The following is a 24108-nucleotide window of genomic DNA, read 5'->3' on the forward strand; positions in this document are numbered from 1 at the left end:
TAAAATACATTTACATTTTTAAAAAAAAGACATACTTAATTCATAGTTTACCTTATATAAACACATCAACCCAAATAAAAAAATAATGAGCTAACTTAAAAATATGTGATGCAAATAAATATTTGCCATATAAAAATGTCTCATAATATAATCATGTATATAAAAGATGTCTTAATGGAGAAGTATACCTACCCTGAAGTTCCAGCATGAGAACATTTTAATAGTTTTTCTGGTCACTGAATATACCTTAGTCAAGAGCGATTACATAGGGTCTGCAGAATCATTTGATTAGAATGTACTAGGTGCCATATGTACGAACACATTTTCATATAGACACAGAATGGGTAAAACCCTTCGCTACATCTGGCCCTAGATGTCAATCAGAAAATGGAAGCTTAAAAAATATACTCTAAGATTGCAACAAGATAAGATCCTTTTGGGAATAAATTTTTAAATGGATTGAGAAAAGATGAGGATCCATTTTTAAACCTTAACTTTGTGTGGCATTGCAGGGAAGCTGGTGTAAATTTAAAACAAAAGCAGGAAGCAAAATGAAAACGTTAATATATTTTGTTTCATTGGCAGCTAGATCTATAATGGTTCAAAATTTAAAGGTTTAGAAATTCAACCATTCAATGACTGGAATAGGAAAGTAAAAATTACTAATCTTTTAAAAGAAAAGTTTTTTAAAGTGGCAAGAATCTAAAATGAAGACAATTATCATATGAATACATTAACATAATTAATAAATGATTTAAAGACACTATGGCCCATATTTAAGAAAAAGTGGTGCATCAGAGCTGATGCTCCACTTTTTCTGTGCCCCAATACCGGCACCTAAACACACCATGGCTGCGCCATATTTATAACACAGCACACCATGGCAGTTGTTAGCACAATAGAGGCCCAGAAGTTTCTATGGGAACGTAATTTTAACACCTGGTCTAAGCAGGCGTTAAAAATTATGCCAAAAATGGTGCAGTGAAATCTGTTAGATTTCACTGTGCCATTTGTGCGGGCCTCCTAGCAGCGGAACACCCCCCTTGCATACATTATGTCTGGCATATGCATAATGTGGCGCAAGGGTTTACTAAGTGGCAAAATGCATGCATTGCACCACATTGTAAATATAGTGCAGTAAAAAAGCCACTTTAGCACCGCCTTAGCATAAATAAAAAATAAATGACACTATGGCAGCGCTAAGGTGGTGTTAGGATCTCTTAAATATGCCCCTAAGTATCCATTCACTCAGTAAACACAACACTCAGAAACAAAAGGATAACGCAACAACTTCAAACTTGTGAATAAAATATAAGAAATGCAAATATTAACATAATTATAAACATAACCAATTAATATGTGAACGAATAATAAAATAAATTGACACCTCAAAAATTCAATAAACCCCACAACATAAACATAATATGAATATTAAAATTAAGAAAAATTAAACAAGTAAACATATAAATAGCAATATTAAGAATTGCATTGTTTAGATATTAGTACATTTACTTTTACTAATATATAATTACAAAAAGTCCCTAAAAAAAATCCAAATTAACAAATAATAGATTAAACAAGTCTGAAATTTAGCACTGCTCTCTGATGCCTTATCAAGTATGATCTGTGGAACCCCTGAAGTAGTGCTGCTTTCTAACGCCAAGTATTTGAAGTTGCTGTGGTGAGTTCTACTGTGTGAGCATGTATATTTGTGTCCCACCCAATGCTACATGTATTCTGCAAAGTTTTTTTAGCAGAGGCTTAAATTGTGGACAATGGCAAGACCGGCCTTACTTGGACAACATCACCCACTCCAGCTCCCTCCACCTCAACCAGCCAATCACATTGCACACACACACATATACGCTCTGACTCCCCCCTTTAAACACTGTGGCCCATATTTATGTGGAACTGGTGTAGGGCAGCGCCGCAAGTCTTCTTGCTGCACTGCCCTATACCAATGTGAAAGGGCAGAAATGCACTGTATTTATTAAATAAGGTGCATTCCTGTTCTTTCCCCCAGCACTGGCACACAATTGGCTGCCTAGTGTCAATGCAGGCACCCTTACCCGATGGTGCAAAGGGACCTGTACTGCATGCAGGATTGTTTTTGTGTAGGAAGGGACACTTTCCTGCACAAAAACAATCCCAAGAGGCTTCTTCCCCTTTCTACATGTGCTGCAAAATGCAGCACACGTGGAAAGAGGAAAAAGCGAGGAGAAATGAAAATATTTCTAATCGTTGTACCTGCTCTGAGGAGGCATAAGGTTTTGGCACTGCCCCAGGTTTATGTGATTAAGTAAATCTGTGGCACCATCAAAATCCATTGGTGTTGCGTAGGAAAACCCACCGAAAAAACCCATGAAAGGCCTACCTTACTCAGGGTAACGCAACACAGTGACTTGCACTGCTTTGTATTAATCCATATCTATGAAACCATGCAAAGCCACGCAAAGAGGCTTTGTGTGGCCTCATGGTTGAACGACTTGTGTCATCACAGCATCAAAAAAAGTGACGGTCCGGCAATGCAAGCCTCTCATAAAAATGCCAGTGTTCACCTCTGAATGCCATTAATGCCTTTCAGAAAAGTTGGACTTCCATAAAAACCTGCCCATCTTAGCAACCTAAAAGAATGAAGAGCTCCATAATGCATGCTTGATGTGCAACTGACTGCCAGGTAATCCACAGAAACTGAATCCTGTCAAGATATCACATGAAGTCACACAATAGCCCCTTACTGTGATGTTTATTTCAAAGACTTTCACGTTATTGAATGCTGGGCCAATCCCGTCACCATGTGTTTTTTTAATCAGTTAAGTACTGCTGAAGTTAATGTAGCATATTATCTGGATTACATGCATTGTACTCTTTTTAATATCGCTATCCTCCCTAGCCATACTTTCTCAACCCAGTTTCCCTGCTTCCACCTTCACTTCTGCAGCTTATCCTCTTTTTGAAATTATATTTTGGATGTTTGACCGAACTTTCGATTGAAATTCATGACTCAAGAGGAGTTTCTGGCAGTCTCAATTACTAAAGACAAGTTTTTGAAGACTTGTAGATTGATCCAAATCTTCCACTGAAGTTTGTGGATGTCATCAAAACACTTTTTAGAAAGTTTAAAGAGGCTGATTCATGAGAGACTATCAAGGCATTGGACGTCCCTCAGGATGTTGTGATTTACGCTTCTCATTGAATGAATAGACTTCTGGAACACATCTTCACTGCTATTATGTGAAAGGATAATGGACCTTACTTCACATCCCCTCCCCTCAGTTTTATTTCATGGTGTTTTATAACTGGAAGACAAGCTGAAGTTCTTTCCTTTCAATTAAAAGCACCACCAACCCACTTGTAGCAGTCCTACCTGATATATCCGCCCTCAAGCCTAAAATTCTGAAACTCAAATAAATAGACTAAGGGGCATATTTAAGAGCCCCTAGCGCCACCGGAGCATCACTTATAGTGATTCTCTGGTGGCGCTATACAGTGCACCATATTTACAAGGTAGCGTTAAGCTATTTTTTGTGGCTTAGCGCACCTTCACATGCAGCACTTTGTGTGGAAGGGGTGTGCAATGGGTGTTGCGGTGGTGTGCCACAGCAAGTCCCGTTTCGTTTTGACACTGCCCTAGATTTATGAGCTTTCGTAAACCTGAGGCAGTGCCAAAATCTAATGCAACCCCAGGGCCAGCATTAGCATGGTGCAGTGAGGAGAAGTGCTTTCATTTCTCCTAATTTTTTGCTCTTTCTATGTGCTGCGTTTTTCAGCACATATAGAAAGAGCAAATCCCCATTTAAGATTGTTTTTGTGCAGGAAGGTGCAACGCAGCCATCCTTGCACTATGGTGCACGGATTGCTGCATTGGTGCACAGCAGCACATTTAGCGCGGGCGCTGGGGGAAACACGGGAGCACCTTATTCTAGTAAATACAGCACATCCCTCCGTTTTGAAAATGACGGTGCAGGATGCTGCCAAATTTGGTGCAGCGATGTGCACCATCATCTTTTCTTAAATCTGGCCCTAAATACATACATATAAAATCTCTATGCTACAGCCACTGTACATGAACTCCTCCCTTGTGTCCAGGCCTTTGCATAAACTCTTACTACACCAGTATGACCTGCGGCCAGAATGTAGCATGCATTCTTCATTATAAGTGAGATGTATTTTCATTATAAGCTTATTGTTGCAGATTCACTTCTCAAAACAAGTACCCCAACTAGGCCCATTCCAGCCTTCATCTTAAAAACAGCCACAAGGACAATATACCCTATTCTGATTGGACATAGATCTGCAGAAGGTTTGTAACCCGCAGTAGTTTCATAGCATCACCCAAATAGCCTAAGTTTTTTACATGGCTCACACTTTTGATGACCATGGAAGTTGTCTCTGAAGTGATGGAGAATACACATTGAATTATTCAATCTTTGCATTTTGATCATGGTCTATTTAGACATTATTTGCTGCCTAAATAATTTCAGACATAATTTTAAATCTAATACTAATATAGAATTAACATTTTGGCAGACAAGCATCAAAAACTTTTCAAGGCAGCATTATTAAAAAAGAAGCATTGTCCTAGTATATAATAATCCAGTATAAATCATAACGTAAATCCATAAATCCCTTTATCGAACATGCCAAGAGAACCTAAAGCTATACCTTACACTCAGATCCTCCAGTGAACACCTTCTCAGTGTCCTTAAAAGCAGAAAGAAACATACAGCTAGCAAAGCTATTATTACGGCTGTTTTTCTAAATGATATTATTCAGTCATATATTCATATTTTATGCGCTTTGATACTAGGTGGATATCAGGATGTGTATTCTTCTATCCTGTTAGGGGCAGAAGGCCGCTCTCCTCCTACTGCTGCTTCTTGTGTACTTATAATCCATGTGCTCATTCACACATTCACTTTAATTTATCCTTTCATTTACTAATTCATCCGACCAGCCAGACACATAACCATCTACACAAAGGCACACACATAGACCAATTTATTAAACAAAGAGATTTACTGCTGCTACATCTATTGACTTTGACAATGATTTCTTTTAGTAGAAGGGAGTGATAAACTGAGTTTAGGAATGAATGACTGGGAGTACAACAGTGAGTAGATGCAAAAATGCAAGAATTAATCAATTAGTGAGCATACAAGACTGTAACAGTGAAACTGTGAATTAATCCATGAATGAAAGAATGACGGAAGAGTGGCCGCAATACAAAAATGGCATGTGATTTTGAGTGCAAGCGTGGAGGTCTGCTGTCTCTCACAAACCCCATCTTTGCAGTCTAAGACGGGTAGGTTGAGTTTTTAAACGGAATCCTGCATATTTAATGGTAAATGAGCAGGCTACTGAAAATCCGACCCCGAAAGTCCGTTAGTGCACCTTGAGCCCTGCCTCGCAAAGCAGCTGCTGCTTAAAATTAGAGACTGTTTTGAACCCTTGAGCTTCGTCCACCAGGCCCCGGAGAACGCTCCAAGCACAGGATCTATGTTGATGCTGAACATTGGGCAACATTTTACATTGCTGAAAAGCCAACTGTGCATAAACTCAGCAACTGGCTTCTGAGAACAGCTCATCCTTGAAAGAGTGAGAGTGAGAGTGGAGAGACTGTTTGGAGGTGAGACAGACACACGTTTGTGGAAAAAGTAAGGCAGTGGAGAGTGCCTCAGCTCTACAGGGGAGAGAAAGAAGGAAACTCCATGTGGAGCATGTTCTGAAAAGTGAATGGGCTAGCAGTCCAGTCAAACATCCAACTTTTATTTCCTTTTTAGAGGCACACAGACTCGTGACCACAGCCAAGGCTGAAGAAAAGTGAAGAAAGGCTTCACGGAACTAAAGGCCAGATGTATGAATTTCTTTTACAGGTTGCAAATGACTCACTGGTCCGTTTGCGACTGGTAAAAGGCTTTTTGCCATGTACCATCCCTCTTTTGCGAGTCGGTAACCTCTTACCAACCCACAAAATAGTGATTGCGACTCGTTATTAGGAAGGGACCTTCTTAAGAGGGAGTAGCAGGGCCATGTATGATTGTTTTGCATCCGGGAATGCAGTCACAAAACAATTGCAGTTACTACCAACTTCAAGTTGGTGGTAACCCATTTGTCAAAGGACACCTTCCCCTTTGGGATCAGGGTTGCAAACATTTTTTAAGAGCAGGCAAAAACCTTCCAGTTTTCATTTTGCATTGCATTCTGTTTTCCTTTAAGGAAAACAGGGCTGCATTACAAATAGAAAATGCTTTATTAAAAAAGTAATCTAAGGCATGGTGGTCTGCTGACTTTAGCAATTCACAATGGGTGGCACATTGCGACCTGCCTCATGAATATTGATGAGGCAGGTCCATTTGCGACCCACTAGGAATCGCTAACAGTGTTAAGCACATTGTAATACATCGCAGTTTGCGATTTCCGAATAGAGAATGACAAAAATTTGCTACTAGGGAATTGCAAAGCACTGTTTTGATACATCTGTCCCCATATTAGAAATAACTGTGGGAAAAGAGGGCAGTGCTCAGGGAAGAGAAGAACTGTAAGAAATGAAGAGAGAGACATATAACAAAAAAAGGGACAGACTAGTAAATAAAGGTAGAAGGAGAAAGGTTGTTTTGAAATGTGAGAAGGAAACATAGAGAGTGAAGGACAGACGGAGGGAAAGAGGAAGACATACGCTATTCAACCATGTGAGACAAAGGAGTGGGAAAAGAGAAAGCTCAGCATTTTTCCACTTTTTTACGAGTCCATACTTTGCTACTCGAACAGGCGTGGTGTGCTCAGTACCGCTGGAGAATTTGATGAAGCAGCAAAGGGATAGAGGAGGTAAGATAAAAAAGAAAGAAGGAATATAAAGGAAAAAGCAAGGGATTTTAGTAGTGCTTCATTTGTAAATTAAAAGGTGTCTGTGCCCAAAGCTCTCCCCTGAAACATGCGGCTGATGCAATTGAATGTGGGAGCACAGATTACTGAGGCAGGGTAATTCTGAAGCCATCTCGGGCCTCTATAATCCTTTGCAGCTTTCTACTTTCTCCCTTTGTTACTCTTTTGCTGCCAGTAAATCCATGATGCAGAAAATAAGTGCCGGCCCAAAAGATAAGTGCTGGTGCCCTGCACTGGAAACCACAGGCTCAGATTAAGCACTAGATTTTAGTGGAGGTAAGAAGGAAAGGACCCAAGAGAGAAGAGGAAAGGAGGCATTGATAAATGAGCTCAATCTAGGAAGACTGTCAGGGAGAAAGACAGAAAGAAGGAAAAGTGAAAGGAGTGACTGGAGATGAGGGGGGAGAAAGTAATATAAAGAGGGAGATATGGAGCATTGAATAGGAGTCAAGAGTTGGAATAAATAAGTATGGCAAGCAAAGATCAAAGAAGTTAAGGCAGTATGGGAGCGCAGACTTAATAAGGCGATAAGCACACGTTGCTGTACAGGCTACATCTCATCACTGATCTGTGGACATCTCTCCTGCAGCAAGAGATTTGATGGGGGGTGCCCTCTCCCTGGAAGCAATTGACTGTGAATGCTGCTACCAAACAGAAAGGGATCATTTTTTATAGTAACAGTTGGAGCTGGACTTTTTTACTGAGATCCTTTTGCTGATGTGAAAAAGTCTTCTATCCCACTTGAACACCTGGCCAGTTATCTAAGTATTAGTTCCTGAAGAACAGTGAACGCCACTACAGAGGATACAGAACGTTTGCTACATGTTTGAATAGTTGGAACATTTATTTTTGAATCTATTTTGAAACATGGCCATTTTCCTATTGTGAGAAAAATAGGGTATTGAAAGATATTTTTCATTTTTTTACTTGAACTGTGGGGCCTAGCTTCGTTCATAAAAGTACCAGAAAAGTATTCAGTGCTACCCGTAATCACTATTTTTTTGAAGAACAACAAGTGCAGCAGATATTTAATTGTTCACTGCAATGGACTGATCAATATGCAAATCCATTGCCAGTCAGTTGTTTAGATATCGCCTGATCATTGCAGAAGATCTGCTGAAGTTTGCATTATTTTAAACAAGAAATTGTTTTTTGTCCTATGAAATTGATTTTTAAATTGTGAATTTCTTTATCTTTATTTCTTAAAGTGGTGATTTGGTTGCTTTAAATGAACCACATTCACCTTCCTCTAAGGAAGAGCCTGCTGGTTGTGCCACGTTTCTGAGTATAAGAGCCTTTGTAAGAAATTGGGTTACTGATTGAGGAGGGAAAACCCTACTCACCCAGCAGCCACAATCCTTGTCAAGGTGAAGCCACCAGCAAACTCTACATTAACCTGTGCTCAACCATCGGGTTGCTTGGCACAAAGCAGTCAGGCTTACCTCAGAGGCAATATGTAAAGTATTTGTGCAACACTTTAAACCGTGAAAATGTGAAAACACACAAGAAGGATTTCCACACCAAATTAGAAAACTAGGGTAGATTTTATTACATAAACAAAGAACAAAACAACAAAAATACAATCAGAAGAACCAGAGATTTGCAGGTTTAAAGATTTCAGTGAAAATAGCGCCAAAAAGCACAAAGTGTCAACTGTGGATATTTGGTCCTACTATACTGGGAGTAAGGTACCAATTCAGTCTGACCGCAATGGAGTGGGGGCCAGCTACAGGGACCCAGTTAGGCCAGCTGAACAAGAGTACCTTAAATACTGGTTGCAGAGCATTGCAAGGTCCCAGGCCAAGGATGTGTTGCACAGCCAAGGCGATGTGAGGCCTGGGTCAGAGATGAATTGCACAGTGTCCGTTCTGAAGAGGTACAAAGGTTTGATGTGAGGCTCTGCATTATCATCGAGGAGGCTGTCAATGAGGGGAGCTTGCAATGGATATTCCTGCATTGAGGATGTGCCATGCACCGGCTGGTTCTGAAGAGACTGTGGGGCTTGCGATTGAAGAGCCGGCATCGGGGATGCAAGGGCCTGTGTCGGGGTTGCATTGCACAGCATCGGTTCAGATGAGATTGCAGGCTGCAAGGTTGATTCAAAGTCCTTGTGCTGGAAGAACCCATGACGCAGAGGCAATGTGTCAGTTGTGCTCGGGGTTGCACTGCACAGCAGAGGAGATTAGTCAGTTCTGCTAAATCCACAGGTGGGGTGGCAGATCACATTCAGGCCCACTTCCAAGGGCCTAGGACAGGTGTGGCACCTCTTGGCAGGGTAGAACTCAGTTGTAGAGTCCTGGAGCTGGTTACAAGAGACTAGACCTTGATGTCACTGTGGTGGTCCTGGGCACATGTTTCAGGGCCAGTCCTTCTCATCCAGGGAAGAGGGCAGCAGGCAGCAGTTCTAAATAGAAGGCAGCAGTCCTTCAGGGAAGAGGTCCAGCTGAGTGGCAGTCCTTTCAGCAGCACAGCAGTTCTTCTTCCTGGTAGAGTCTTCTACAGGCCCAGAAGTGCACTGAATAATTGTGGCCCAAGGTCTAATATTTATACCTGGTGCCCACTTTGAAGTAGGAGAAACTTCCAGAGGATTCAATCCCCCAAAGGTGCTTTAAATTTCATGCCTCCCTACTCTGGCCCCAGATTGTCTGGGGTCACAATAGACTAGTGTCAAACCCTTTGTGCGAGTGCGCACGCAGGGCCTTTTTGATGTGCATGTGTGGTAGGAGACAGTCCCTACTCTTCATTAACTCAGAGTGGTTCACCCTGCCAATATCTAGCTTCCTTTTGTCTCATTTTTGGGAGGAAATACAGAAAGACCAACTGCCAACCTCACTTAGTCATGTGATTCAGGATACAGGTAGCAGACACCAGATGATCGGAACAGAAAAATGGCAACTTACTAAAAGGGGCATTGTGAGAATTGTGATCAAATATCCTACTTTACCACTGAATAGCGTTTTTAATTACAATTCCATAGACACCAATCTCTACAGCCCTACCTGTTACCATTGAAAGTTATCTTTATTAAATGTAATAAAGTAGCCCATTTTTTATCCTGTGGTAGAGACAGACCTTGTAGTACTCAAAAACAAGTTTAAGAAATGTTCACTACTAGGACATGTAAAACTTAAAAGTACATGTCCAACTTTTTAAAAATTCTGCACCCTGCCCACTGGGCTGTTCAGGGCCTATCCTAGAGGTTACTTATATGCATTAAACAGGAAGGTTTGGGCCTTCCAATGGGTTATTTTGCCAGGTCAAAATGCAGAAAGGTCCAACTTGAACACAACCTTACCTCTTGCAAAAAGCTAGGAAAGACTAATCAGTACCTTTAATGGGCTTCTCTGCTTCGGTGATAGAACATGGACTAAGACCCTGTTATGCAGGTGAACTTGTAAGTTCTATGCCTCTCTGAACATAATTGGATCCTTCTGTTTACACTCTCCTGAGCCACTGGACTGGTCAATGGGGAACCCTTCTCCTCATATATCTGTGGAGCATCTAACCTTAACATGTTGACAGATGCATCACAATAGGCAGACTGTATCACTATGACCAATAAGGTGTGGTGGCCCATTCCACCCCTTGGATCAGATGCCTGTGCCCAACCCAAGGGACCTCTATCCATAAGGACATCAACCAACAGAGGTTACTGATAGCTGTCAGTGTCAAGAGCCAGGCACCAGACCATCCACTGCCAGGTAGAAACTTCAAACGAGGACATTGTGTAGACCTCTCTTCCAGCCTTGGGGCTGCAAGGAGTTCCTTGTGAGCTCTGGAGGGTTATCTTACCACTGAGGTTTCTCAGACTGGGGGTGGGAGGCAACAGCCCCAGGTGTTAGGCACTCTACATCCCCTCTACATCCCACTAGTTCAGGTGTGGTATCCTGAGATTGGCTTTTCAGCCCAGGGTCTGTGCCCTAAGGCTGAACAGGTGACAGGGAGGAGTTTTTCGTCCCACTGCCCCACCATCGGTGCTCCCATACCCTTCAATGTGGAGTGGTACCCCCAGAAAACTGAACTGCACCTCCTAGCTTTCCTGGTACCAGTGGTAACTCATTCCCCAGATTGCAGACTATGGGCATATGGGAACCAACTTTGACCCTCCTCTGGGTCACCTCCCCACCTCACTCCAGGGATGAAAAAGTCCCACCATGGGCTCAAGTTAACCTACACACCTGGTGGGTGTACTGCTCTGGAGATACTAGCCTTCCCATTGTCATGGTTTAGCTAGCTCGTGTGTCCCTCAGAACAATGACAGTGAACTCATTCACTTTCACCTGGCGAAAGTGACGACTCCCACCTTTATAAATCACAAGCTCACCCTCTAAGTCTGTCTAATAGCTAATGGAGATCATTGCATGATTTATGACCTGCCCCTAAGGACAACGTTCCCGTAATGCCAAATTAGCCACCCCTATGGAAGTCCCACCCTTGGGTGGGCTCTTTAGACAGACACAGTCCCAAAGCGTGTGTTCTAACTGGGAACGCTCAAACTAGTCAAAGCAGCTGAGTCAGAAATGGAGTGCCCTGGACCACATCCTCCCTGTTTCTCAGAAGCAGCTTGGGAACCCTTTCCTCCGCCTTACTCTGTGACTTGCCTGGGTCATCTTTAACTTCCCCCCAACTCTGCTGGGGGGAACCTGAACCACACTTCTTGGAGGTCATTACCAGGTACCTTCTTGGACACTCTGGTACTGACCCAAAGGTCCGCACCCTCAACGAGCTTCCTGGAGTCAGTCAGCTTGATGTCCACTAGGTGCTGGCACAGCTCTGTAAAACATGTATTAAGCATGTGCTCCCTCAGAAAATGGTTGTACAGCCCATCATAAGCCCTAACTTTGCTGCCCCTCAGCCAGCCATTCACTGCATACTTGGATAATCAAGAAAATCTACCCAAGACTAGTTCTCCATCTATTTACTATCCCTGAACCTAATTTGATATTTCTCAGGGGTGAGTCCAAATTTGGTGACAAGTATGGCTTTCTGGAGGGCATGTATTGCCTGCTCCTCTACCTCTAGTGTGAGCAGGGTGCTCCTTCCCACTAGAGGCATATGTCTTCACAAGCTAGCCCCACCAAGTACTACTTTGAACTCTTGTATACCTTTAGAGCGACTGCATATGCAGCAAGCCACTTGTCAATGTCATCTGCTTCCACATAGTAGGGACCTTTAGGGATGCACACTTTCTTGTCTCCTTCAGACACTGTAAGTATGCTGCCACCATTGCTGCTAGACTTTGCTTGTTTGGCTTTAAGGTCCAGCTCTCTGAGGCTCCTCTCATGAGCCAATCTTTTCTCCTCCAGTACCAGCTTCTCCTCCTTTTTAAGTTTGATCATTTATAGCCTGGCTCCCTCTTTGCCTTCACTGCTTCGTGCTTTGTCAGGGTCTTTCACCTTAGAAAATGAGTCATTACCCATCTCCTGAGGGCATTATTTCAGGGTTGAAATGCAGGTCCTGATCTGGCTCCTCCACATCATCCTCCCCATTCCCATCCTTGGTTGCTGTCAGTAATTGATGGTCTCTCATCCAGGGCACCAGAGCTTTCTGAAGCTTCAAAGTCTTAGTGTCATTCTTCATTTGCAGTCTCCTTTCTGTTTGAGCTCAACCACAGTGTAACTTCCCAGGCTGGACAGCTCAAACTCCACCACTGCTGGTATGTTCTCAGATAGTGCAGTGGCAGTGAGAGTGGATTTGAAAAAAGCAAAAAGAGTAAATCAAGGAGAATTTGAAAACTCAAAATGGTCTTAAATTTGTCTGTGGTGATAGTAGAACACAAATCTACTGTGTGGCACTGCACAAAAAACAAGTCCAGGTCCTCACCGCTTAACACCACTGTAAGAAATTGGGTTACTGGTTGTGGAGGAATCCTACTCAAGCAGCAACCACAATCCCTGTTAGGGTGCAGTCACAAGCAACCCCTAAATTAACCTGTGCTCAACACTCAGGTATCTTGGCACAGAGCAGTCAGGCTTAACTCAGAGGCAACGTGTGCAACACTTCAAACAGCCTTAAGATGAAAAGACCACACAAGAAGGCTCCCATACCAAATTAGAAAAATAGAGTAGATTTCATTAAAGACAAAATGACAAAAATCTAATCAGAGATATGTAGGTTTAAAGATGTCCATGAAAATAGCACCTAAAAGCACAAAGCGCCATCTCTTGGTACCTGGTTGTTCTTCCCCAGGACAAAATCACAAGTTCAGGCTGACTGATAAGGAGTGCGGGCCACGTACAGGGTCCCAGCCATGTCAGCTGAACAAGAGTATCTTAAATCCTGGTTGTGAAATGTTGTGAGATCCTCCATCAAGGATGCACCAAGGCGATGCGAGGTCCAGGTTGGAGATGCATCGTGCAGCGTCAGTTCCAAGGATCTATGAGGCTGCAATGCTATTGCAAACATAGAGAAATGAGGGCTGAATCATATAACTAAAACCTGTTTTCATTACCATGGAGGGGCTGTGTACAGTGAGTGACAGCTTTGGAGACAGATTCCTTTGCCATGAGATGCTTCTTTTTTCAGATTCATACATCTGATAGTGTAATGGAATGCTTGGATGTTGGAAGCATGACTGACTGTTCCAGCACCAAATGGCTGTAGTATTTGTTGGTGTAAAATATGATTGACACTTCCGACAAGTAATGGATAGAGAAGGATGAACCAAAGCCCAGTAATTGTTGCATGACATGAACCCTGGCAGGCAGCTAACACTTTCTCTGGACGAGACCTAAAATATGGGGTAGACATTTCCCCATTGTTGCCTGTCTACTTTAAAACTCCCTAGCAATTACCTTTTGCAATGATTCAGAGAGGCCCAGAACACGAATTTCTTTTGATTATTTCATTTTATGGTAATAAAAGCACGTTTGCCTTTTCAGTCTTTAGAGATATAAAAAAAAGTGTTTCTATTGATCGACTATATACTTCCAAAGAAATTGACCTTAAATACACATTGCTCAGGTAAAATACAATTTAAATGATGAAATGTTTATAATTAATCCATTTAATACTATTTGGTTTGTGTTTTTATGTAGATCATGTTGTGTGCGAGGAGGAGTTCAAGTATGCCATGCTTGCCTTAAACTGCATATGTCCTGCAACTTCTACACTCATCACCCTTCTGGTCCATACATCAAGAGGACAGTAGGTGTTTGACCATTCTTTTTTTATTAAAGCTATAGCTTTTGGAGGAGTGTGTCACTGTGGGAGCAGCTCAAATGTTCACCGCTAGGTGGTCTTGATATTTTCAACATCTTTGTAATGCAGAAGTCACATAGTTTTAATTGACTCCCACTTGCAAAGACCTCGCTAACTACATAATGTATAATGTGTTTATTTCTTCTTTAAATTGGTCAGCAGTGTTTGATATGCATACACCTTCATCGCATCACTTATATAGTAAAACAAGGAAAATATTGTCAAGGATCACTCTTTTTGAACATCAAATCTCACAATATAATGCCACTGACATTAGAAGGGAATGATTTTGCATTTGTTTAAGTAATTGCACCTTTGATGTATAATTTACCAATTTCAGGAAAGCTTCTTAAAAGTCACTGCACCATGTTCAGTAGCTTTCAGCAAGGTGCCTTGTCAGTAAGGCAGATGGGAAATGGCTATTATGTAGGTGGTATCTCATTCGCGCTAGATTATTGAACTTCGTGGCTTCTGCATGTCTGTAACATTCACCATCTTGCACAAATGTAGCATGTTATTTGACTTCTGTGGTGGAGGTCACCGAAGTGGAGCAGCGCAGTCATAGCTGAGCTCTGCAGTGATAGCAGCATGGCTAGAAGGGATCAGGAGATTGAACCAACATCTACCTTAATGCTGACTCTAAGGCAGTGCTAAAACATTGACTGATAGGCAGATGTAATTGTTAATAACAGGTCAGAAGATGCAGAACTGGTCTGTATGAGGAAGGCTGATATTCGAATAGGAGCCAAAGTAGGTGATTCTGGCTACAAGAGGAACCGAGAACGAGCGGAAAGAGCTGGATAAAGCTCTGTCCAAGGGTGTCAAATTGTTGATAGAACAGAGCATTGCGTTTACTGCTGAGTAGCAAATATAGAGATTAGAAAGAGACAACTGTTACTGTTTTTTAGAGAGGGGATTCTCCGGTTCTCCCTGACTCGGACGTCCTGCAGCAGACCCAAAAGAATTTCTGCACGATCATAACAATTGTTCAGGAAATTGGGATTTTGATGAATGGTTTTAATGGTATTTCTCGATCACGTTAATCCAGTGAGTTATCTACTCTATGTATTTTATCATTGACAGGGTTGTGTCAGGCATAATATATTTGTACCCAGCTCAGCTGGACATAGGATTGTTTAGCCGGTGGCACCATTCATTTCTAATTCATTCTCGTTTGCAGACATGGTTTAAATGAGCATGCAAATCTAATCCTGACGGACTATAGACAAAAGTTTGATGTCACATGAGATAAATTTGCTAAAGTCTTACAGATTTTGACACACATTTTCTCTGTTTTACTCTGGCGTTATGAACTCATACATCTACACACTACAAGTTGTTTGAGTTTTTGAAGGAAATTATGGTTAAGCTGTATTCAGTAGCAGACAGCCTTGTTAAAAGAAGAAGCATTTGGCTGAAAAACATAAATTATATTTATGTTTACTCAAATGCATATTATACCATTGGGCAGCGTAGACAAACACATTAAATGATTTGCATAGTTGTTCCCTAGTTTATTAAGTTACGTTTTGGGGGCAACTTTTGGTTTGTATTGAATTGAGCTGGAAGAATTAAGCACGTGGGCTTGTATTACACAAAGTGCCTCAGGGGTGCAACAGGCATGTGCTGCACCCCCGCGGTATTTGCAGAAGTCCAACGATACTTGCAAAGCTCCTTCTATAATACAGATTGAGCTGAAGCCCATACAGAGTTAGTGTAACCCTAAGTAGGCATTTCCTCGATTGGAAGAGAGCATGACCCCATCCAAATGAGGGAAATCATTTGCCTCTGCACAAACACCATGTTATCCATGTGGACGCAGAGGAAAACAGACGGTCAGGAGGGGCACTGACATTACACTATAAAGCATGGAGAAAATTCAGTGAGCTAACCGAGAATGGCCCCTGAAGGTGGGGAAAGGGTCCCATGGACCTCTAAACATACCCCTTCTAGCAGGTTCAGTCATACACTTTCACCCACCCTCAAGGGGAGCTCTATTCCCCTTTCTAAAGCAGGTCGGATGCAACTTCGAAGTGCACAACAAACTGGCTCCTTCAAACAGCCAATGCGCTACCTCCACAACAGGTGCAAGTTTATGTCTGTCCTGGGGATAGCTCATTATAAGTGATAAGGTGCACAAATAGGGAGAGTGTACCAGTGTACCCAAACTTTAATATGGCCCCTGGTTTGAAGATGGAAATAGATCCATGGGTAGCTATAAATCCTTGCATGCAGCTGTAAACCAGCCCTTTTGTATGTCCCCTTCTCTTTACTGTGCATAAATACTTCTCTGGTTTACTTTTAAATGTGATGGTTCCACATGACTGTTCAATTTTCAAAGTCTAGCCTTGCAGAACGTTGTTGTCAGTCCCCCGCAGGAGCTAGCTTTTGAAAGCAGACCTCGTCGTCCTTGAAACCAATCACATAGGTCTTATGGTCCTTAGTGGCACTGGAGGATGAAGCATCCACTCACTGTTGGGAAAGTAGACAAGGCCCTCTACTTTCATTGTGTTTACTCCTTGTCAGACGTCCGACCACCACTTCCAGAGTGTACTGTACTGTACAAATGGGAAAATACTTTGTCACTATTTAGCTCGACTTGGATAGCACTGTGCTGATTCTTTGCTTAAAAACTTTGCTAGATAAACAGACCTTTGAGATGAGCAAATTTAGAGTGTCGCTGGTGTTGCAGGGTGCTCCTTACTAGAGCTGCTCTCCACCTAAACTTGGGAACTACCCAGATTTCTCTCTTCCTTTTTGCATAATTTATGCATCACTCTAACCCTTAAAGGGATTTGTTTTCATATATATATATATATATATATATATATATATATATATATATATATATATATATATATATATATATATATAAAATAAATAAAATAAATTGTTCATTGTTCAGGATGGCCAAACAATCTGCAAAAAAGCACATATACATATATATACATATATAAAAATATAAATATATGGTTTTCTGCAGATTTTTTGGCCATCCTGAACAATGAACAATTTTGGGATGTAATGACATTTCCCACACAGCTGTATAAAGCATAATCTGAGGTTTCTAATACATTTCTCCAGTCCTGCAAAATGTTACGTAAGGAGCTCAGAGTCCCACACAGCACTCATTTAAATTAACTTGGCTCCTTGTAGCAGCCGTATATAAAAATGGCTGAATTGAGGCCTCTGAAGAAAGAAGGGGTGGCCTGAAATTAATTTTAAAAAACCTTACGAAGTACCACTTTCTTGACGATGTTACATTGTCCCATAAGAGTGAAAAGCAAATGGCCCCATTGCCACATTACAAAAACAGAGCTATTCGGGAGCGCCTCAGTGTTAATTTCAACTTGACCACATTTATTTATGTATTTTAACTTTTTTTGGCTGATTGGGGTTCCCTCTCAGCGCTACCAAAGAGGGGAGCTAAGACAGTTGTCTCAGCACCTGAGAGGCAGAGGAAGTGCAGATGGAGCTGCTTTTTCCTCTTTCTTCAGGTCAGAGAGAGTTCCTGCGCGGTGCAGTGCTGCCAGCGTCCACAGCAAACTGGAGGGATGGCAGAATGTTCCCTTTGCTGGCCTGTTGCACAGCGGCGGTTCCTCCTTTAGGGCAGATGAGCATCTCCCCTCTGCCTAAAAACCCCCCAGGGATGAAAAATAGAATGGTAATAAAGTTAATTTAGTACCATTTTATTTTCCACCCTCCTGTCCTGAATAGTGCCTGGAAGGAACAGGGCCACTGCTCCTAAGTGGCAGCAGTGAGCTGTGCACACTCTAAAAGAGTGCATATCCTTTTGGCCCCCTGTCTTGCGATGGCCAGCCAGACATGCACACTTTAAACTTCTCTAATCCAGCTGTTTTAAGACAGATGGGTTACGAAAAGCACATTTCCAGTGCTCTTAAGAGCACAGAGGGTGGACACTCCCTCCAATCCTGACACTTCTTTCATGCTGGTTACCAGCATGAAAGCATCACCATGATTGCTTAAGGGAATTTGTTGGAGCCCAAGGAGACCGGAGCGAGGAGGGCGTCGTAGGTCATGCAGCAAGTAAGGTAAGTATTTTTTTCTTTTTATTTACACACATCACTCACCTTGCATGTATGCACGCACACACTAACACCACATTTGCCCCGCCCCACCCACTCTGCCTACATGCCAACCACCACTGCTGTTGCAATAGTTATACACTTGATTGGCTGCCCAGCTCCTAACATTCCATCCTGGATCCTAATAAGCATGATTCAGAGGGTTCTGTATTTCTAACGCATACCATCTCCCAGAGTAGGTATTGTACTATTTTGCCTCATTACCCTGATGTTCAAATGCTACTAGCATGTACAGATCCATAGGGTTTTAGCTCCTCTGCTTTATTGGCCTTCTTCTTTACAGACATTTGATTGGGCAGCAGTTATGTATGCGCCAATATGAAGTAGTTCAAATGCTCATAAAAAATTGAGATGTTATTAATGCAGGCAAGTGCCAAATACGTTAGGAACAAACTTTGTGTTGTGTAGCCCAATGACAAAAACAGTACTGATGTATTGTAATCTTTCTGACAAAAACAAGAAAGTGAATTTTAATTTATAAACTCTCTAACAAACATAATAGGAAGGAGTTTTACATCGGGAACTGCTTGATAGATACTATGTGAATGGCTGTACAGTGTTTGGAATTGAGGAACCATCTTATAGAGATCTTTAGCTTGGCACATACTTTGACTAACTTTTATTTTTAAAATTCAAAGCACTGGCCGGACATTGGTTCATTAAGTGTTATTGTGTGTCTTGCATGATTATGAATTTCTAACACATAATACCTCCCATAGAATTGCTTGGTTTCCTCACTCAGAGTTCTAAAGAGGTGTACTTGGTGCTCCATCTTGGTTTAATAGTAAGAGCAACTGGAGCATAATAACCCCTGAATGCCCTGGAACTCACAACTCATCAAACCATTTCCTGCACTTTCACATGAACTGCGATAGGTGCATTGTTATTGCCCATTGCCCTTGAAGAACCCAGCCTTCCACTGGCCATCTCCCAGGGCTCCCTTTCGTGATTCTGCATGCTTCAAATGATGCAGTGCTACATAATGCAGAGATAACAATAAGAGTGCATCATGCCAGGAGCAGAGCCATTACAATAAAGCATGACGAGCTGCAGGTTCCCTACTCCTAAGATGATTGTTGTGCTCAAATTTAATGATGAGGCAGTCTACAGGCCCAGTGTGAAGTGTGTGCTGCAGAAAACAAACTGCAAAGTCATTGCGATGTTTCTCTAAAGACAAGTGTGATACTCTGATAAATGGATGTGTAGAGACATGATGTTCCTGTGTATGCGTGGAATGGATTGGCATGCCGAGTGTGAGTGTGATTCACAGGATGTTGGATGTCCTTGTGCTGGGTGAAGCCTGGTAACTGATTGGAGTTGGAGGGAGGACGGAGCTCTAACAACCTATCAGAATGCAGCTGTCACCTAAGGGCATAATATAAAATAAAGAATTTACGTCCTCCTTGAATAGCTCCAGACTCTAGTACGAAGGCCGTAGCCACAGTTACAACATTTTGGTGAGAAAGTTGTTCAAAAAACTGAATGGAGGTGCAGCAGGACTCTGGCTACTGCTGGAAGTTTGTCTTGATGGAGGAGGAGGCGTTTCGAGGGATAGAGGTACAGTGATCAGGAAGAGATACTCTGGAGGCGTCAACCTTCAAATTCACCAGCAGATGGTGCCAGCATGGCTTATGGGAAGGAGGAGCTCAATGAGGCAGGTGAGCAATACCAGGAGCAGAGAACAAGGATGCTGGAATTAAAAATGCAATGATACATTTCATTGAAGAGCCCAAAGCCTAAAATCTATATAGTATGAGACGGAAAGAAGAAACAGCAAGCATGTAATTTGGTGAACAGTTAGCAGACGTATTGAGCTTCTCATGAAAGATATAGATGTTGACTGATATTCAGAAATACAGCAGTGGTGAGTGCACATGTGGGTGAATAGCAGAAGAAAACAGATGTGTATATTTTTGTGACCATAAGGAAGGCTCTCTTGGTGTTCTTGCTCTGCCTGTTAGACGGGTGGTAAATGTGGTTTATGTTCAAGCTCTGCACACTGATAAGTAATTACTCAAGCATGTGTCAAGTTCAATATAAGTTCTAGGTATGAAGGATAAGAACAGTGGTGTCACATAATGAAATACAGTCATTGTGTTGGTAATGTTATTCTTGTGCCTCTTTGTCTCTTAGTGCAGTAGAGTCGAATCAATGTAACCAGTGATAGAAACATAGATTTGTATTGTCTTTCTCGTGGTTTAAGATTTGGTATGAAATTAACAAGCCTGCACAGGGGTATTTATGCTAAAGTGTGAGGCAATTATTTCTAATGTTATGTTTTTAGTTGACGTGCCTGTTTATCTTTGCAGTTTTTGGACATGTAACATTTTTGGGAAATGTGTTTTACATGGTTGTTTGTTCTGCAGTATTGGAGCATTTCTTCAACTGCAAGATAGTTTCAGAAAGGTTGAAAGTAACCTCTGTTCTAGGGTTGGTCTTACGCTGTTTGATATGTCATGAATTAGATGTAAGGTCTGTGTGACAGCACAGGGAAATTGTATTTAGCTCCCAACTGTCTGTTGTGGATTCATGTACTGAGTATGTGGATTTTTGGGTGCAAAGACAAGGAAGGGGATTACCTTATTTTAAAAAAAATTGTATGGTGTTACCAACTTGAACGGCCCCTGGGGTTGGTATGCACCGGGGTAACAGACGTACCCTAGTTGCCAGTGTGTCAAAATTGGGTGGGTGTAGTTCCTTTGCAAGAGAGGGAACATCGAAGAGTGTTGTACAAACTGGTGGGCAAAGTGGAGAAGAGAAGTAGCCTGCTGAATGAGGATGCATTGGGTAATATCCTGTGGTTTGCGAAATTGGGGACAAGTAGTTCCTTGTTGCATGAGGTTGCATGTCTGAAATTGGGAAAGTGCAGCACATTGTTGCATGAGGATCCATGGGAGAATACCCCGTGGTGTGCAAAACTGGTGAGGAGTAATATCTTGTTGTAAGAGGAGACGTGGGGAAATGTAGCACTCCTTGTGTTGTGCAGGAAGCCATAAGTTCCACTTCAGTGTGCTGTGGGATCAGTCATCACAGTATGTAAATGAGAGGTTTTGACACGTGCGTGTTACTGGAGACAGTACATTACTGTGAGGTAGTGTGTGTCTTTGTTTTCTATTGTGTTTTTGTTTCTCCTTTATGTGCTCTGAGACCAGATATCCTTTTGTACAAATGGAAGTACTTGACAGGTGTTTGGCACTGGGGGTAGAGTACGTTGGTGATTGTCTTGTTTGTGCAGATTAATGTGTGTACTGGAGACTAATCATCGTTTGAATGTTGTATTTTCAGGCGTTTCGGACTATGCATAGTGGAGGCTTCCATAACTGCTGGTTGACGTTGATCTGTCTGATATTTTTGAAGCTTTCACAGGGCAAAGTGTTCGTGCTGATAAGTTTATTTCTTCCTCCCAGAACACGGTCATGTTGATTTGACCAGCCAGCATTACTGGGTGTTGAGTGTGTTTTATGAATGGCTGCACTTTTGTTTGTGTGCAGGAGAGTGCGGTGGAATGTATTGTCCTTGTGGGCATGTGTGTAATGCTTGTGAAAAATGTTGAATATGTGGTTGTTTGTCTTGTTGTCTCAGGGTCATTTTTGCATTGGTTTGTCATTTCTCCTGTGTGATAGGAAAAGTAATGATGTAGTGCTGTGATGTGTCTGTGTATGCAGCTGGTTTATCCTCTGTGTAAGGAAAAGGAATGATGTAGTGATGTGATGTGTTTACGTATAGTGGACATGATGTAGAAATTAATGCTGATTGTGGGAGTTGTGGGAATGTGATGATTCCATTAAATGTTGGGTATCTGTTTGCTGGGTGAGGCCTGGCAGCTGATTACATTTGGACAGCGAATAGAGCCCTAATAGGACTTATCATGCTTAGATTGTTGCCTAAGGGCCTCACATAAAATAAAGAACTAACCTTGTACATAAATGGCTCTAAACTCTGTGCAGTTCAGTGATTCTGCTTGGTGTTGTACCAGGTGCTCGAATTGAAGCTCATTGTACCATGGATGTCTCCTTTGAAGAAGGGAACTTTGCTGCAAACCAAGTAAGTGTGTCTGCATTGTGAGTGTAAGCAAGTTATATGAAATATTGGGGATAGAACTCAGACTGTTCAGAGGTATAACTTGTGCATGATGACAGAAATACACTGAAGTGGCTGAATACATGAATTGTGGGGACAGTAATCCATTAGAGGCTTGGTGGATGGGAGCAGCATGCTGGTTATCACTGAGCACGGAGTCTTCAAAATAAATAAATGAACCACATGGTCTCCTAATGCCCGTCAGTCTTTGGACAGCCTCATTAAGGAAAGCTAATCATCATGACTTACAAGCCGAGGAAGGGACACCGCTTAGAAATGATTGCTGTAGTCATCTTTCAAATATAAGAATTGCTCATTATTGTTTAGGTTTTCTTCAGCCGTAGCCTTAATTAAAACATTAGAGTAATTGTTAAAACACTTGTGGTGGAAAGGCAAAACGCCATAATTAGAAGCAGCTCTCTTACACCCCTCAAAGTGTTTGTCACACTGCCTGAAGCATTCATACACCTCACACATTGTAGCAATTGTACAATAAAGACATCACTCTTACACCTCCCACAGGCTAGCAATCACACAGTGCTGGAAGTACTCTTGCACTACTCACAGAGTAGCATTCACCCACTGCATGAAGAATGTTTACACTCCTCACACATGAGCAGTCTTACATTGCAGAGAGGCACTCCCATCAGCGAAGCAGTCACACACTACAAGAAGCACTCACATACCTCTCATTGAATTGCATTCACACACTACTAACGCTCTCTCACAGGACTCACTGACTATCAAGCAGACCCTTCGGGAAGCATTGCCTTGCACTTCACAAATGAGCAGTAAAGACAATAGGTCTGACTAATAACTGAACGTGCCCTTTATGACTTTGTGAGTTTGTCTCTGTTCTATTATGGGTATAGAATTAAGAGAATGCAAGAATGAATCGGAGGTGGATGAGGTGATGCATGAGTGCAAGGATGAGTGACTAAGTGCATTGAGGATGAGTGGCTTAGTGCAAGAAGCAATGGATATGTGACAGCATTTATGGAAGCTTTCAAGTGCTTTCAATTGTAAACCATCATTTGCTGTGTTCAGATTTCCAAAGCTGCACACACAATACTAGTTTACCATCATACACCATTCAGGAAGTTTTGTTAGTTCTTTCACCAGCACTTTTTCATTTGCTGCACATCTGTGAACCTAGTTAGGAGATGGTGGTTTGGCGTGGATGGCCTAGTTAAGTAATTTATCAAAGGTGATTTCAAGTCAAAAACTTTATTGCGCGATTACTTAAAATCTTTGCAAATCTGGCAAGTTACAGACGTCAGCTAGCAATACGAATAGTGCGCCACAGTTGAGCAATAGAGACAATTCTTAATTGATAAGACCCTTAAGATTGGAGCTGATTAAAATTAAAGAAAAGTAAGAGGTGCAGAGAAAGATGCCAGAACTTGGTGTGTTCCTGGCATCGTACTTTTAAAATAAGATAATAGTTTATAACTGTTAAATAGTTAAGAATTGAATCAGTTAGATGTGCAGTTTTCATTTAATTTTCCTTGCAGTTGCGGAATTAATTTCCCAAACTTGGCCAGCTCTGCTGGCTCTTTTAGAGTGAATACCAAAGTTCTAGCCTCAGAGCAGGACCTTATGCCATGGTGAAGAAAGAGGGGTCTTAGTAAAGTGTGTTGTGCATTTATCAGTACCGGACAGCAGCATAGTAGATGCATGATTGTCTGTTTTATAGCCACACAGTCTGCAAAAGTTTATACTGGTGAGGGAGGGCCATTTTAGATTCAGTTCCTTTAATTTCAGGCCAAGCATTCTGGCAAAAGCAATTTGTGTTACGCAGGCCTTCCTGATTGTGCAAGCTAGCTATTCTTATAGG

At 41.9% G+C, this 24108-nt stretch overlaps 1 protein-coding gene across 2 annotated transcripts in view; it reads left to right on the forward strand.

Moving 5' to 3' along the window:
• Window positions 1-24108, forward strand: part of KCNT2 (potassium sodium-activated channel subfamily T member 2) — a 2196588-nt gene that overhangs the window by 1889397 nt on the left and 283083 nt on the right. For both annotated transcript variants that reach the window (XM_069233351.1, XM_069233350.1), the window contains exon 15: window positions 13923-14031. In XM_069233351.1, the coding sequence (XP_069089452.1) occupies window positions 13923-14031 (109 nt within the window). The remainder of the gene's footprint in view (window positions 1-13922; window positions 14032-24108) is intronic.

The sequence above is a fragment of the Pleurodeles waltl genome, chromosome 4_2 (genome assembly GCF_031143425.1).
Source record: "Pleurodeles waltl isolate 20211129_DDA chromosome 4_2, aPleWal1.hap1.20221129, whole genome shotgun sequence".
Taxonomy (NCBI): Eukaryota; Metazoa; Chordata; class Amphibia; order Caudata; family Salamandridae; genus Pleurodeles; species Pleurodeles waltl.